This window comes from Wasmannia auropunctata, unplaced genomic scaffold (genome assembly GCF_000956235.1).
Source record: "Wasmannia auropunctata unplaced genomic scaffold, wasmannia.A_1.0 LD335985.1, whole genome shotgun sequence".
Taxonomy (NCBI): domain Eukaryota; kingdom Metazoa; phylum Arthropoda; class Insecta; order Hymenoptera; family Formicidae; genus Wasmannia; species Wasmannia auropunctata.
The window spans coordinates 1,280,313-1,295,359 of NW_012026905.1; the positions used below are offsets into that span (position 1 = coordinate 1,280,313).

Below are 15,047 nucleotides of genomic sequence, written 5' to 3' on the forward strand. Positions count from 1 at the left end.
CCTATTTCGCGATCACATTGGCGATCTCGCGCGGTGGAGCTTCAAGGCGTGCGTAGCTTTAATTCGCGGGTCATTTTATTTATATTCGCCAAAACCGACTAATCTACGTTATTAATCTTGTACATCTACATGTACATCGTTGTGGAATATCGGAAGCGAATTATATTTGTCTTGCTCGAGACCTCAGAAATTCGACTCACCGGATTCACGTTCGTTTCCGAAGCCGCTTTTTTTTTATTTATTGTGCCTCTCTTCCGTCTTGTATCTCGAAAGTCGTGGCCGAAGGCAGGACGGAGCTCCGCAAGAGAGTCCCTCGCGGGATCCCTTTTTCCTTGTTTACCTCCTCGCTCTCCGTCGAATCCCAGGTCCGAATCACGCTGGTCGATCTGGACTTGGCTGCTTGCGGACGGGGAGGGGATTGGGAATCGCGAGGCGGCGGCGTGTCCCTTTCCCACGCCAAAATCTCCTCGCGAACTTTGCGCGACTTGTCTCCGTTGTCTCCCTCTTCTTTTTGTACTTTTGCTATCGAATCCACGCTACGGTCGGCGTAGTGGGTAGCGGCGGGTAGGTGTATATATGTATATGTAGATGAAAAAAACGAAAGTGCATCTGTGTTACAAAAAACGCCGGACGAGAAAATAAAATTTAAAAAAACGCTGAACGCATTGGATGTTATGTACAATCGCCCGCGGAAAAAAGTTCTCTCGTAAAGGCGGAATTTAGCGCGTATATTGAAGTATTAAGCGAGCCTATAGGTGTATGTAATATATATATATTTACATAGCGTATATACTTGCAAGAAATATATATATACTATATCATATGCATATATATTTTTTTCAAATTAATGTATTTTTCGATATCACTGAAACGGAGCTGTAATAAACGCACGTGCAGCACGTGCTCGATTGTGCCGCCGTCGCCACCGAATTCGAAAGAGATTGCGAGGGAGATTGATTGTGTAACGCGGTTATAAAAGACCGGTCGAGTCGAAAATTTGTAGTTCGCGTTATCGGCGCGGATCGCCGTGGCCGTTGACCGGAACCAAAGTGTGATTTTTTTTCTTTCGCCTCCGAGGTGAGAAATGGAGGGATTATTTGTCCGACGGCGACGTGGAGAAAGAACCCGGCGCGATATACTTTTACTGACCGTTGTTCCCCCTTGATCGATCGATCATACGTTTTTACACATGTGATACGCTACAGAGCGAAATAGAGGCGCGAATCGACGTTAACCCGGGAGCAACCCGTAATAATTGCGAAAAGGCATCTCTATTTATTGTATACACTAATCGCCTATATGTTAACAAACGGATCGTGCACTCGGGGAAAGACACAGGCGGCTTAATATAGACGACAACTGTACAAGTTTTATACTGAAGATTTAACTGTGAAATTCACAGTTAAATAAGTTATTTTGTAGTTGCAACAACTATGAGATAGTTTATTTAACTATGCACATTAATTCTATATATAAAAGTTTTATAGTTGCCATATATTATATAATTGTCATCTGTATACATTAGTTTATTCAACTATGTATATTAATTCTACAAAAATGCAAAACTTGCATAGCTGCCGCCACTATGTTTTTCTTCGAGTGCGCGACGACGACGACGAGGAGGAAACTGGGAGACCGCAGGCGGCGGCGTTTTGAAGTCCCCTCTCGCGCGACAATCACGTCGCGCCTTTCGCGCGGACAGGATCTCGTCTTTTTTTTCCCTCTTGCCCCCGTATTTTTTTTACGTTACTCCCCCTCCGCTCGGGCGTGAATGTTCCATATATTTTGTACGGTACGCTTTTAAACTCCGCGGCGTCGTCGTCGTCGTCGTTGCGAGGAGGGGGAGAGGGAGGGGAAGAGGATCTCCAATTCGGCGCCGAATTTTCAACGGGCCCGGACCGAGGATGAATGTAAACGTGAAATCAACGACGTTGATTGACGCACTCAGATACGACCGTAAGATAGCAATAAAAACGCTCCGAGCCATCGTCGCCTGGCTTCGTATATTGTATATTCCGCTGTAACGGACGACGTTCGTAACAGCGTGTGTAACAATCCGCCGCGTTTCGCAGTTGCGTCGCTTGTAAAATACCGAGAGTGCCTGTGTTTGTAACGACGAAGTCATGCGGCGTTTCTCTCTCGGCGAGAGAAACGGGGATGCTGCACCGTGTAAATATGATGATACGTTTGTCTTCTATATTGTTAACTAACGAGCGCCCGCGATTATTCCGCGATTATTCAACGCGTCGACGAGGTCTCGACGCGATTCCGGATTTAACACACTCTACGCAGACCCAGATACACACACACACATACATACGCATACACGCAAAATACATCCCGATTACTCGCGACACCTTTTGCCTCGCTCGCTTCGAACGATCACGACGGGATCGCGAGAGAGCCGACACGTTACAAACAACAAATTGTACATATACAATCGCACCTTTTTTTTGCCAAAAAGCAGTTACGAGGACCGCCGGAGCGTCGGCCGGAGAAGGAACGACACTCTCACCACCTTTCTGTCCCGCTCCCTCTCTTCCACTTCCACACCCTCCCCCCGCCCCCCTCCGCTCCCACCCCCAATTATGCCCCCGCGAAATCGTTTCGCGCACGTTTCGACTACAGTTCCTATGCACTATACTAACGGTAAAGCGACTTAGAGGCGGAGAATCGATGACCCGTCGTCCGATTTGCGATTTAAAGAAAATGAAAATAAAAAAAAAACAACCGTAATTCCAATCGATCGAAAATAAGCTTGGTTCTCCTTTCTCCGGCTGCTCGGAGATGTAAGTATTTAGACTCTAAGGAACATATCCACAGCGCGTGTAGTGTACTTGTATATGAATACCGATAAATAAATATTTTCAATGTTTTTGACACAAAGCCCCTCCCGCAGTTCTTTGAACCCTTCCTCGCGTCTTCTCCTTTTCAATAATTTAAAGAAGAAGACGAACGCTTTTCTCAATAAGTTATATATATGTATTTTATACGAAATATAATTCAGAAAAGATGCGGACAGAATATGTCTTCGGAAAGTAATCTATGATAAGCATAAATATATCTACTTTCGATAATTAAATACTGCGCGTGTGATTATAAAAAGAATATAAAAAATATATATGTATACATTGTAAAATATTTTGTACAGTATAAGAACTGTCTACTCATTCAAGTGAAAATCAGTCCTACGTCTAAACAATACATTGCACACTAAAAAAAAAAGCCTATAGTCTGTTCAGCGAGAAAGAACCCATGGATAGAACGAAAACTTGTTCGTTTCACGCAAGTCTTTCCCCCTCCCCTCCCCCCAGAACACTTAGAAAGCCCCTCTCCACACACAGCGTGGAGTATTATTGCTTAGATTGCCAATGCCAGCGGTTGGAACGTGCAACGCTCTGCCCGCTGCCGCACAGATCATGGGTATTTTCTCGCTGAGCAGAATACACAGTATCAATGATAAGTCAATGAATCTGAAAGGACACTATTCAGAAACTAGAACAGGGCGACGTCATTACCGTGAGAATAAATTTGGAGCCGAGAGAGACGAAAAAAAAAGTCATATAAACATAGAAAGGTAAGGATATTCAATATTTTGATGAATTACTTGGAGAAGCAAACAACCTGTGCATTCGTACTTGTTTTTCTTTTTGTTTCGGACTTTAAATTCACTCCAAAGTATTCAGATTGCAATTTTTAGAATAGCTCTGTTATAGATATATGGATATAGATGTATGATAGATATTTACGTGCTTTTTTTGGTAAAACTACCAAGTGATTTCCATAGTATGCGTGTCTCATGTAGATGCCCGTTGCAAACAATCCAAATAGGTTCCGAACAGACGGAATGATGCCCTAAAGCCTTAAAGCCTACGCTAGTCGGAGATTACTTTCGCTTTTTACACTTTGTCCGACCGCGGCGTCTGCGCGAGGAGTTCTGACGGGTGTCGGACTTTTTCGACGACCTGAAAATGTATCGAGATTCGACCTCAGAAAAGCAAGTTAACTTGGTAAATCAACTTAACGGAACTTTCAAACTTAACGATTACTTCATCAATCAATTTTGTGAGAATTCCAAGTGACTTGAATATCGATCGATCATACGTGAAAAATGATACCTGTGAACTCTGTTCACTGAAACGGACGAGTGTTTCTTTAACGTTAGATGCTGCTGGACCAACTCCGCCAGTTTCCCCTGCTGGGCGAGCATCGAGAGGAAGGTGCAAATGAATTCGTCGTAATTGTGGGTCCTCCGGCAATCGTCGATCTGGAAGATCCACAATTTCTATAATTCCACGAAAGTACAATGCCTGGAGATATTATCAATTAATTACGAGCAGAAACTATTGTGACCTACAATCGCGAGGAATGGGATATCGTGGCTGTCAGCCGCAAAAATCTCTGTCGTTAAAAATAGCGGTAGCGCTTCGTGACGCGCACACCTGCAGGACCGACCTTGTACTTGTTTCTCTTGTCGTTCTCGTCCTTCAGGCTGGTCTCGCACACGCTGATCTCGTGCTCCAGGTTTTTCAGCAGCGCCAGGAGGTCCTTGGGCGCGAACGTGTGCGGCTCAAATAATTCCGGATACTTGGAGCAGAGCTTGGGATCGATTTTCTCGACCTTCTTCTCCTCGATGACTGTGTCGCCGTTGCTGGTCTTGACCCGCGCATGGGGAATTCGAACTTCGCCTGACAGGCAGACCTTCTTGTGCAAGTGACCGCTGTCGGAGACCAATCTCTTCCCATTTATGTTGATATTTCCCAGCGAACGGCCTGCGTGAAACGTGACATTGCGATGTTAGGTAAACCGCATAAATGAATTTTTAGTTTGTTGAATCGCGTAAATCTGATACTTACTCAGGCCCGCCTCGTTCTTCTCGTCGCCGGCAACTCTAATTACCACAAACTTCTTGAAGTCCTTCGTCGACGTGGGGCTGCTCTGGCCGGAGTTCCATCCCCAAGCTAGAAGACACCAAGACATTTAAAATCTTTCTTTATCCGACAGCCCGAGATTCTTCAAGTTAGCGCTAATCTCAAAATAACTGTTTTTACTCTGCGTTATTAAACGTTTTCAAAATTCTGCTCGATAAGAAAACCGGCAGACGGGCAGGGTGTGACGGACAGGTCAAGTAACTGTACGTGAAAGGTGCGAAACGGAACTCGCATGTGCACGCGCGTGTGTGAAAAGTACACACAGTAGTCCCGAGGCACGAACTGCAGGCCCGAAAAGCAGTCACGACACGGAATGCGGTCCGTATCGGGTGTCCTCCTCGCGTGCAGCCTCGTCTGCCTGGCGAGCCCGTCGCGATGCCCGGAGCCGAAGAAGCCGCACCTAACAAGCTGTACGATTTTCTACAATTGCGTGAACCTGCCAGGCGGTGGCTACGTGTGGGTCCCGTCGAGATGTACCGAGGGCTTGGTGAGAGGGAAACATTGGCGTGTTAACGAACGGGACAAACAAAATCCCGTCTGCCGACGATTCTAATGCTAACAAATGTCTGAAATACGACGTTTTCAGGTGTTTCAACCGTATCTACGGATGTGCGTGGTCCCCGGTGACATCTGGACGTGCGACACGCTCTCGACTGAGCGCGCTCCCGTGACGAAGAAGCACGTGTTGTCCGAGCTGATCGATTCGGGGGACACCAGCAGCTATCTCGGATACACGCAAGATCCTTCGGGGTCCTCCGAAACAATCGACTCGTCCTACGTGATCGACGACTTCTCCGACTCGACGACGCAGGCGGTGACGTATCCCCTGATCGAATTTGAGGAATCGGACGGTACGACGCGTGGCGACGAAAGCGTCGGAAACGCGTCGGATCACAGGGAGAATTACCTGGACGAGTACACGAACAGCCACGGGCAATTGCCGTCGTTCCTGATGCAAGGGTACAAGGACATCGTGGACAGTCATTATAAGTGGCTGAACGAATTGATGAGTCGACTGCATGTCTATAAGGAGCTGTCGGCTGCGATATCAAGTACCCTATCGGTAACTGTTCAAGACTCCGCGATCGTGAATCATCCGACGCAAAACATCGCCATCTTCGCATCTCACAATCGCAGGCAGAACGTGTCGTTGAACTACCTCGCGTCGAGTCACGCCGAGGCAGAGTTACATAACGGTGAACCCACCGCGGGGAGTGACGGGCCTCAGGTGGACAGCGTCGCAACGACGACAGCCGGCGCCGTTACGACGGGGAGTGCTGCGTTGGAGCTGCTAATCGACAGTCTGGATCCCGACAATAGCATAATAAGGATCGGCGATAATCTCGGGGGCAAACAGTACCTCACGATCGACCGGTACAGAGCCGTGGCGCATCGATTAACGTCGCGGACCGTCAGCGTCGTGGCGTGCACGCGAAACGTGCGTCTGCCGAACGGGACCGACTGTAACCGGTATTACACGTGCGAGTCGAAAACGGCCACCGTCGTGGAGTACGCCTGCCCGCTGCACACGGCCTTCAACGTGTACTCGCGAATCTGCGACGTCGAGAGCGTGAAAGCGTGCGGCGGCGGCAACAAGCCGCTGCCGCCTTCCGTGAACGAGATACTCTTCGAGCGCGCCGGGAACAAGAACGCGGCGACGCACGATAACGACGAGGAAGCGTCCGAGGAGAGACCGTGCCGAGAACTCGGCAAGACGAAGGATTCCGCGTCCGATTCTCACTACTACATCTGCTACAGCAGCATGCCGGATTCCGAAGACATCAAGTCGATCCGAATGACCTGTCCGAACACCTTGATATTTTGTCAGAGCAAGAAGGTGTGCACCACCAGACGACTGTGCGACGACGCTGCAGCCACGAAGTAAAATTTTTTCTTTTCTTTCTCTCTCTTTACCTTGAGTGGGCGAGTTGAAGGCCGATCCGATTTCCGACGACGTGTCTGTGCTCGACGAGCTGTGAGCCGGCGAGGTCTGAATCCGCAACGGCGTGGCGTAATCCAGAGCGCACATCACCACTTTCTCCATTCCGCTAAAATTCAACATAAATCGCTTGTATCAAAACTGCAGCACTGACAAAGAGTACTCTTTAATTTATAAGTTATAAATAAGTAAAATATAGTTATATCTTTAATTTATAAGTTCTAAATAAATAAAATATAATTATATATATATATATATAAATGATAAATATATAATTATAAATAAATAAAGTGTATTATATACGGGAGAAGATATAACTAATTTTAACAAAAAAAAAAATTAACAAAGTTTATGCTTACAAACTGTTACATTCCCTACTACTGTAGCCCACGAGATTTAACTGAACCTCATCAGTCAAAATATGATATTTTGGTAAAACTAGAGATAACAGTGTTACACGTGAATGAAACACTCGATTGTTATTTACGTGGATTCCGTTTTCCCAGACGCGATGCCGGTGACCGATTCGTCCATAACCACCGCCGAATCATTGTTTCTTTCAACGTTGATAGTGGGAATCGCAGGCGATTCTTCGATCTCCGTCTTGGTGGGCAATCCGTTCTCGTCCTCGGTCTTGCCTCTCTTCTCGTACGCCTGCTTCTCCTTATCGGGATCGATCTCTTTGTGCGAATTCTTCTCGGCGTTGCCGCCATCCTGATGGCTCAGCTTCATCAACTGCTGCAGAGCCTCCAGAACTATCTGCCGGTTGGTCTTCAGCATCGTCAGCTTGTGCGAGATGGCGAGACGTCGGTCGGGCACGACGGCCATCAGATTGAACCTAATGTCCTGCAGCTGCTCGCCGGTCGCCATGCCCAGGCGATCGGTTATCACGCGCCTGAATTGCTCCGTCCACTCCTCGTGCTCCTTCCATGGCCCGTGATCCATGGGATACGGTTTCAGGCCGTCGAGCTCGAAGAGTCTACCGTTTATCGGCACGTAGCTGACGAAGTGGAACGCCTCGCCGGTGAATCTGCCGGTCGAGACGCCTGTGTTCTTGTCCTGCCGCCTCTTCGCCTGCGGCATCGCGTGCGAGTTGTGCGCGCAGGCCAGCTCCGGCGTGTTGCCAATCGCCCAGCCCTTGTTCTCCGGGCACATGCCGGAGGTGTGCATCTTCAGCCGCGACAGCGTCGTGCCCAAGTGGATGTTCGGGCAGTTCAGCAGGACCGAGAGTAATGCGTGAGTGGCGCAGCTGTTGGGGACAACCTGCAATAGTTACACATTATACTACAAGGATAATATACATCGTTTATGTATAACCTTGGCAGTAACTATAAAGCACCTTCGCATTTTCTTGGAAAAGACATTGATAAGAGCCAAAAGAGGCCTAACAAAGTTAAAATTGTTATAAAAAATATATATATATATATTTTTTTCAATAAATCTGTTTTCCTAATTGATTTTTCGTTAGAAAAATGTACGGAACGTTTGCGTCAATTTGCGACGATGCTTTATAGTTATACTAGGTACGACTGTATGTAGTGCTAGATCTGACGTAATAAAAGCGTATATATGTTAGACCTGCTGCGCGAAGAAGATATTGTTAACGATCTCCTCGTCCTTGACAAAGCTTTCATCCTGCTCCACGACCTTTCGCCTGGATCGCCGCTCCTCGATCCATCGAAACAGGAAGATGAAACCATAGACCGGGCCTTCCAGGGACTTCTGCAGGTCGTAGATCTCCTCCACCTGGACGCCCTTCACGCCGAAGTCCTCCAGGAGCAACGTGAACAGGCCTGAACAGGCGTGGGGAAAGTGTGTTATACATAGCTTTGCCTGCTACGAATTTTACAGAGCAAGGTACAATTTCTATTAAGCTAAGTGACAGACATTCGTATCTTCTCATTGACAAGCGATTAACAGACGCGTGTCAACGGTGTAACAACGTACCCGGGTCGCTCTCTAACTCTAGCCAACCCTCGGTCAATCGATTAATGTCAACGGGCATCTTTTCGTTAGCTGTTCGGACGACGCGCGGAACACGGCAAGTAGTCGGCTCCAAGGACTCATCGCACTTCGCCAGCCAGAGCCGCCATGTTGCTAATGTTGCGCCAAAACTATGTCTGTCACATGACGTGGTCACGTGGTATGCAGCGCGACGGACAAGCCGCGTTTCTGCACGCACACATGACTCCTTTTGCAGACTGACAAATTTTTTAATTTAGAAAGTTGGATCCTTAAAAATCGTGGAGAATACAAGTAGATAAAAAATACTGAAAATAAAAATAACAGTAAATAATTAACGAATTCGTTACACGATTACACTATTTCTAAAATACATCAAGCTTCACATTATCTAGGGCTATCTTGTTACTTTAGGTTTTCAAAACGGTGCTTTCGAGGAAATTTACTTTAAAAATCTAGTACGTAACGTAAATTTTTAGTAAAAAAAATTTTTCATCAAAAGCAACGTCTCTGACGAATGTGTCGAGGATGTGTCTTGGAATATATTATTTGTAATTAAGATCTATTATCGCAATACTAAATTAATTCACACATATACAATCTCTAGATATAAGTATAAGAACATCTAGAATTAATGCAACTTTGTTTCAAGGCATCTATATTTTCTCCCTCTCCCTTTTTACGCTACTTTATTTTTATTTGACGTACTTTAAAATCTAATATATTAATTGCATAACAATTTTATTAATATTCGTCAATATTTATATAGTAAACCATACACAGTAAACTAATCAGTAAATACAAAGTAAATTAGTAACAATATTTATTGTAATCATTTTACTAATATATATCTATATTAAATAATACATTAAATTTCAACTATTAAAACTCGTTATTCACATACTGCATCCGAGTCTTAAAAAACGTAGCCAACTCTTCTTTTATTGTACTGAGGTATGAGAGCTACTTTATCACATATATACATAATAAAATTTTACGGTTGTTGCTTTAGACATGAGACTCTTGGAATTTGTACAGCTTGCTAATTTCTCGGTGCCAAACACTGATTGATCACGCCAAGCAGCATGGAATTTTCCAGAGCAGCGGCCACTCGTTCCTTATCCGCGAGCTGCTTGTTCACTGCCGCCTCCGAGACATGAGTGCCTGGGGAGATCTCCACGCTGACCTTGAACCTAGCGGGTAAGGCACGCAGCAACTGCACGCGAATGGACAATCCAATCAGAGTGGCCATGCTGCAATGCGGAATCGTGGGCGTGAATTTAATATCCACTGTGTTCCTCCTGTCGTTAACCTGTAATACAGACGCAGGTTTTTTTGGGAAATTTTAAAATGCAATAAAAACCAATGCAATGTTGTTTAAAAAATATGTATTGCACCTCGATGAGATTCTGCTCTACTACGTTCAACTCCTCCAGAGTCAAAGGATGCTCCGGATCATTGATGTTCCTAATTATATCTGTAAATTTATAATATTAATAATCAATATTACTTCTTTATAATAGAGAATGCATATAACAGTGTGTAGTTTATAATATATAATGTATATTCAATACATTATATTTTAGATTTTTATTAGAATGTATCACACAATCTACTAAAAATGTAAATATCAATTGCAAAATTCTTTAGCTATTATAACAAAAATATTAAAGCGCATATATAATTGTTCATACTTGAAGGTAATAGATATACTCAATTTTCGGTCATCAGTAAAAATATAATAGTCTAATAATCGCAAATAATAGTTAATTAAATCTCTTAAATGCGAACATAAAGTATAAACAATTATGCAAAATCGACAATATAGGTTATGTACCAAATATCTCTCGCGCGTCAAATTCATCCGCGACATCCTCGTCTTGCTCCTCGACTGTGATCTCTCGGTCATCCAATTTCTTGTAGAGCTTCGGGTTAATGTTTTCTAAATTTTCGCCCATCGTGTATCATCGAATGAAAAATCAAATCTTACACCATGCTACAGACTACACTTCATTACACTCTACTCGAAACGACAGAAATATATGATAAAACGCCTCAATGTGTACAAAACGTTAACTACGTAGTCATGTCAAGGAATGTTATCAATGGATAACACACGTTACCGATGTTAAGTACATACAGTCGATATAAAGGGAAGTCTGAAAATAAAAATGTCCTGCGCGCGTTTAAATGAAAACTATCCACCAACGCCTCATATGTGCATATTGAACTATATACACGTAGCATAAACATTTATACTTCGTATTATTTATTACGCTACAAATTTAATTTAAATATAATTAAAAATTGCGCTGAAATATATATTTTAATACAACGCATATAAAATAATACAAAAAAAAAGACATTATATAATATAAAATTATAGAAAATTATATGATAAAATTACTATATTGCATAAACAATATATTTATGCAAGCTACTTTATTTAACCGATTATACTAGCAATTTGCAAGTCATTGACTAAACTTGGAATTTTTCTAAGCAAACTATATTCAATTCAAAATTCAAATAAAAGTTTGGACAAAAATTTAATTGGACTAAAACGAATTAGCCCATTGAGGCCCTCCACCACCCCCGCTAATTAAATTAACGGTCCTCTTTTGTCCAAAGTAGCTATATGCCGTCAATATAATGACAAATAACATTATGCTACCTAGGTGATATGTATTTTTTTACGTTTATATGAATTCATATATTTTCTAAATTTTTTGGAGTGACTTTTCACTCTTTTGAAGTGAGACCCTTTCTAGAAAATTTAGAGAGTACATATATTATTTTATAATGTATTTTGATATCAAAATGTACAATGAAAATGAATGAAAAGTTTCAATATACAAAGTACATAACTATAACTACAAAGATCAAGAACATTTGAAAAGTTTTTCATATATTTTTAATTTGAGATTTTAAACAAAAATTTAATTGGGCTAATACGAATTGGCCCGTAGAGGCCCTCCACCACCCCCGTCGACTTTAATCGGCGGGCCTCTGAAATGTAATTGTAAAAATATAATAATAATAGTAATAAATAATTATATATTTATTATTATTACATTAAATATTAAAATATTTATTATTTCATATAATATAATTATATTTATTATTGTTAATTATATTTATTATTTATAATTATATTTAATATAATATAAATATATTTATTATTGTTACATTTAAGTTGTTATTATTTTTTTTTGTTCGCAATATTTACAATTATCGAATCATGTCCCCCTGTCTCTAACTACCCGTATTCAATGTAGTAATAATAATACATATAGTCCCACCATGAGGGAAAGATACCTACGGCCCGGTTCCGTAGGCGAGGCGGATTCTATGTCGGGTACATCGCGGAAGATACTATCCGACATAGCCTACCGACCTAAAAACTCCCCCTTCACTAATTAATCTATATGGTGTTAAACTGAATCTTATTTAAGTCGCCACTGCTCCTATTTAATAAATAGTTCTTTTTTACTAAAACAATGGTTTTAGTAAAAAAGAACTAGTTATTAAGTAAGAGCAATGGCGACTTAAATAAGATTCAGGTTGACACTGTAGATTTAACATTTAAATGTTATATTCCTACCCACCCGTATTCCTACCTATCCATATTTTTTCCTAATAATTTGCCTACCAACGCGTATTTCAATTTAAAATAATAAATCTTTAATTAAAACCGCGACGGGATACGCGATTTATTAAAAAAATTTTATGGGTTAAATTTTTGAAGGTTTAAATTTTTTAGTGGTTAAATTTTTTAAGGGTTAAATTCAATATGTTGGTTAAACCAGCAAGAAACCCACCTGAGATATAACCCACCCGAAATAAAGAAAATCTAAAAATTCAAAGAAAATGGCTCTACTTATAATAATAAATTTAATAAATAGCGTTAAGTAACTTTACGCTAGTAACTTTACTAGATCCATTCTTTTTTTAATGGTCAAATTTTTTAATTATTTAAATTTTTTTCATATATGCGTATCGATGGATATTTTCTCTCTCCACAAATTTATGTTTAATGTCAATTAAATCAAAGACAAGAATAATAATTAAAACTCATCGCGTCATTGCAAACATATTTAAATTTATCCTACGATTTTACTATGTTTCCTTAACTTAAATTATCAACGTAGCTAGAATTACATCAAAGGCAATTCGAGTATTTTTTTAAATTAATTATAATTCGAAAAATAAGATTTAAAAATAAGATCTTTTCAAACAACATTTCTTTTCTTTCTTTGAGTTCTACATTTGTCTTTTAAAGTATCTATATGAAATTTAGAATCATTTTATATAGACACCAACTCAAGACAACACGTAAAATAAAAATTATTCTAATCTCGATGTCGAATGTGTACACATATATTTCGTAAAAAATTGAATTTATCAAAAATAATTTTGATAATTGATATAAAATGCAATAAAGAAATTACATACCCTTCCAAGAGGATGCTTTCAAATTCCTTGGCGACTTTTCTGCCGATTCCCATCAGATGGTGAGCGTAACGGCCTGCACGCGTATCCTCCACGTTCTCCTTCAGCTGGACCGCCAGTTCGCACCGTATGCTCTCGCCCCGCAGCTCGGGATCGCGGTGATCATAGCGATCGAAGTCCCTCATGTCCTCCGCCTCGACGTCCTCCCGCAGGAGCCACCGGATTCGTGTCGATCTGGACGTACGGCGCTGAAAAAAGGGACTAGTAAGCATTCTAAATTTTCTGCAGTGAAAATACTGCCTCTCGGCCATTCGAGTGACAGTATTTTCACTCATTTGGAGTGAGATTCACTCCAAAACAGTGAATGTCACTCCTCTCGCACATGCGGCGATATTGTCTTACAGGAAGCTGTAAAATAATTAAATTAATTAAAATTGATTTTATCGAATATAATTTTGATAATTGATATTAAACGCAATAAAAGAATTACATACCCTTTCAAGAGAACGCTTTCGTATTCCTTGGCGAGTTTTCTACCAATTCCCATCAGATGGTGAGCGTAACGGCCTATGCACGCGTATCCTCCACGTTCTCCTTCAGCTGGACCGCCAGTTCGCACCGGATGCTCTCGCTCCGCAGCTCGGGATCGCGGTGATAGCGATGGAAGTCCCGCATATCCTCCGCCTCGACGTCCTCCCGCAGGAGCCACCGGATTCGTGTCGATCTGGACGTACGGCGCTGAAAAAAGGGACTAGTAAGCATTCTAAATTTTCTGCAGTGAAAATACTGCCTCTCGGCCATTCGAGTGACAGTATTTTCACTCATTTGGAGTGAGATTCACTCTAAAACAGTGAATGTCACTCCTCTCGCACATGCGGCGATATTGTCTTACAGGAAGCTGTAAAATAATTAAATTAATTAAAATTGATTTTATCGAATATAATTTTGATAATTGATATAAAACGCAATAAAAGAATTACATACCCTTCCAAGAGGATGCTTTCGTATTCCTTGGCGAGTTTTCTGCCGATTCCCATCAGATGTTGAGCGTAACGGCCTGTGCACGCGCATCCTCCACGTTCTCCTTCAGCTGGACCGCCAGTTCGCACTGGATGCTCTCGACCACGCCGGCGGTCCCGCTCTCGCCCTGCAGCTTGGGATCACGGGTGATAGAGATGGGAGCGATGGGGTGACCACTCTTGAATTCCGGTGTACAACCCGTCAGAAATCCGTTAAATTCCTTGAAGTCCGATGAATTCCTCGAAGTCCGGCAAAGTCCGATGAATTCTAATGAAATTCAGCGTAGTCCGTGAAGTCCTGCGTAGTCCATGAAGTCCGGTAAAGTTCGGCGAAATCCATTGAAGTCAGATGTATTCCGATGAAATCCGGCGTAGTCCAACGAAATTCAGCGTAGTCCGTGAAGTCCTGCGTAGTCCATGAAGTCCGATGAAGTCCGGCGAAATCCATTGAAGTCCGATGTATTCCGATGAAATCCGGCGTAGTTCGAAGTTCAGCGTTGTCCGTGAAGTCCTACGTAGTCCATGGAGTCCGATGAAGTCCGGTGAAATCCATTTAAATCCGATGTATTCCGATGAAATCCGGCGTAATCCGTGAAGTCCATTGATGTCTTGAAGTCTGAAGTCCAGATGTACACCTATTTTCTTAGTTGTTACCCCCTCGAATGGGAGTCTCTGATGTCCTTCGCCTCGACGTCCACCCGCAGGAGCCATCGTTTCATCACCAGTTAATCGGGCGACTGCACG

At 42.4% G+C, this 15,047-nt stretch overlaps 2 protein-coding genes across 2 annotated transcripts; both read right to left on the minus strand.

Moving 5' to 3' along the window:
* Positions 1-2,968: 2,968 nt before the first annotated feature.
* Positions 2,969-9,279, minus strand: LOC105454455 (ubiquitin carboxyl-terminal hydrolase calypso). Its single transcript, XM_011697068.1, has 8 exons — positions 8,818-9,279; positions 8,449-8,663; positions 7,358-8,133; positions 6,846-6,979; positions 4,857-4,961; positions 4,456-4,772; positions 4,119-4,267; positions 2,969-3,965 (listed from the first exon to the last, which is right to left on the minus strand). Exons 1-8 carry the CDS (start codon positions 8,873-8,875, stop codon positions 3,887-3,889), a joined length of 1,833 nt encoding a protein of 610 aa, XP_011695370.1. The 5' UTR covers positions 8,876-9,279; the 3' UTR covers positions 2,969-3,886.
* A 297-nt stretch (positions 9,280-9,576) lies between these two features.
* Positions 9,577-10,919, minus strand: LOC105454457 (MIP18 family protein CG7949). The gene is made up of 3 exons (XM_011697069.1): positions 10,670-10,919; positions 10,230-10,309; positions 9,577-10,144 (listed from the first exon to the last, which is right to left on the minus strand). The coding sequence occupies exons 1-3, from the start codon at positions 10,788-10,790 to the stop codon at positions 9,875-9,877; spliced, it is 471 nt and encodes a 156-aa protein (XP_011695371.1). The 5' UTR covers positions 10,791-10,919; the 3' UTR covers positions 9,577-9,874.
* Positions 10,920-15,047: the final 4,128 nt, after the last annotated feature.

Excerpts from the sequence above, each read along its gene's own strand:
- LOC105454455 (XM_011697068.1), bottom strand. The coding sequence starts at position 8,875 with ATGCCCGTTGACATTAATCGATTGACCGAGGGTTGGCTAGAGTTAGAG. Across the intron at positions 6,980-7,357 it reads TCTGGGAAAACGGAATCCAC|CGGAATGGAGAAAGTGGTGA; the intron begins GTAAATAACAAT and ends GTTGAATTTTAG. Across the intron at positions 4,773-4,856 it reads GAAGAACGAGGCGGGCCTGA|GCCGTTCGCTGGGAAATATC; the intron begins GTAAGTATCAGA and ends CGTTTCACGCAG.
- LOC105454457 (XM_011697069.1), bottom strand. The coding sequence starts at position 10,790 with ATGGGCGAAAATTTAGAAAACATTAACCCGAAGCTCTACAAGAAATTG. Across the intron at positions 10,310-10,669 it reads TGACGCGCGAGAGATATTTG|ATATAATTAGGAACATCAAT; the intron begins GTACATAACCTA and ends ATAAATTTACAG. Across the intron at positions 10,145-10,229 it reads TAGAGCAGAATCTCATCGAG|GTTAACGACAGGAGGAACAC; the intron begins GTGCAATACATA and ends TCTGTATTACAG.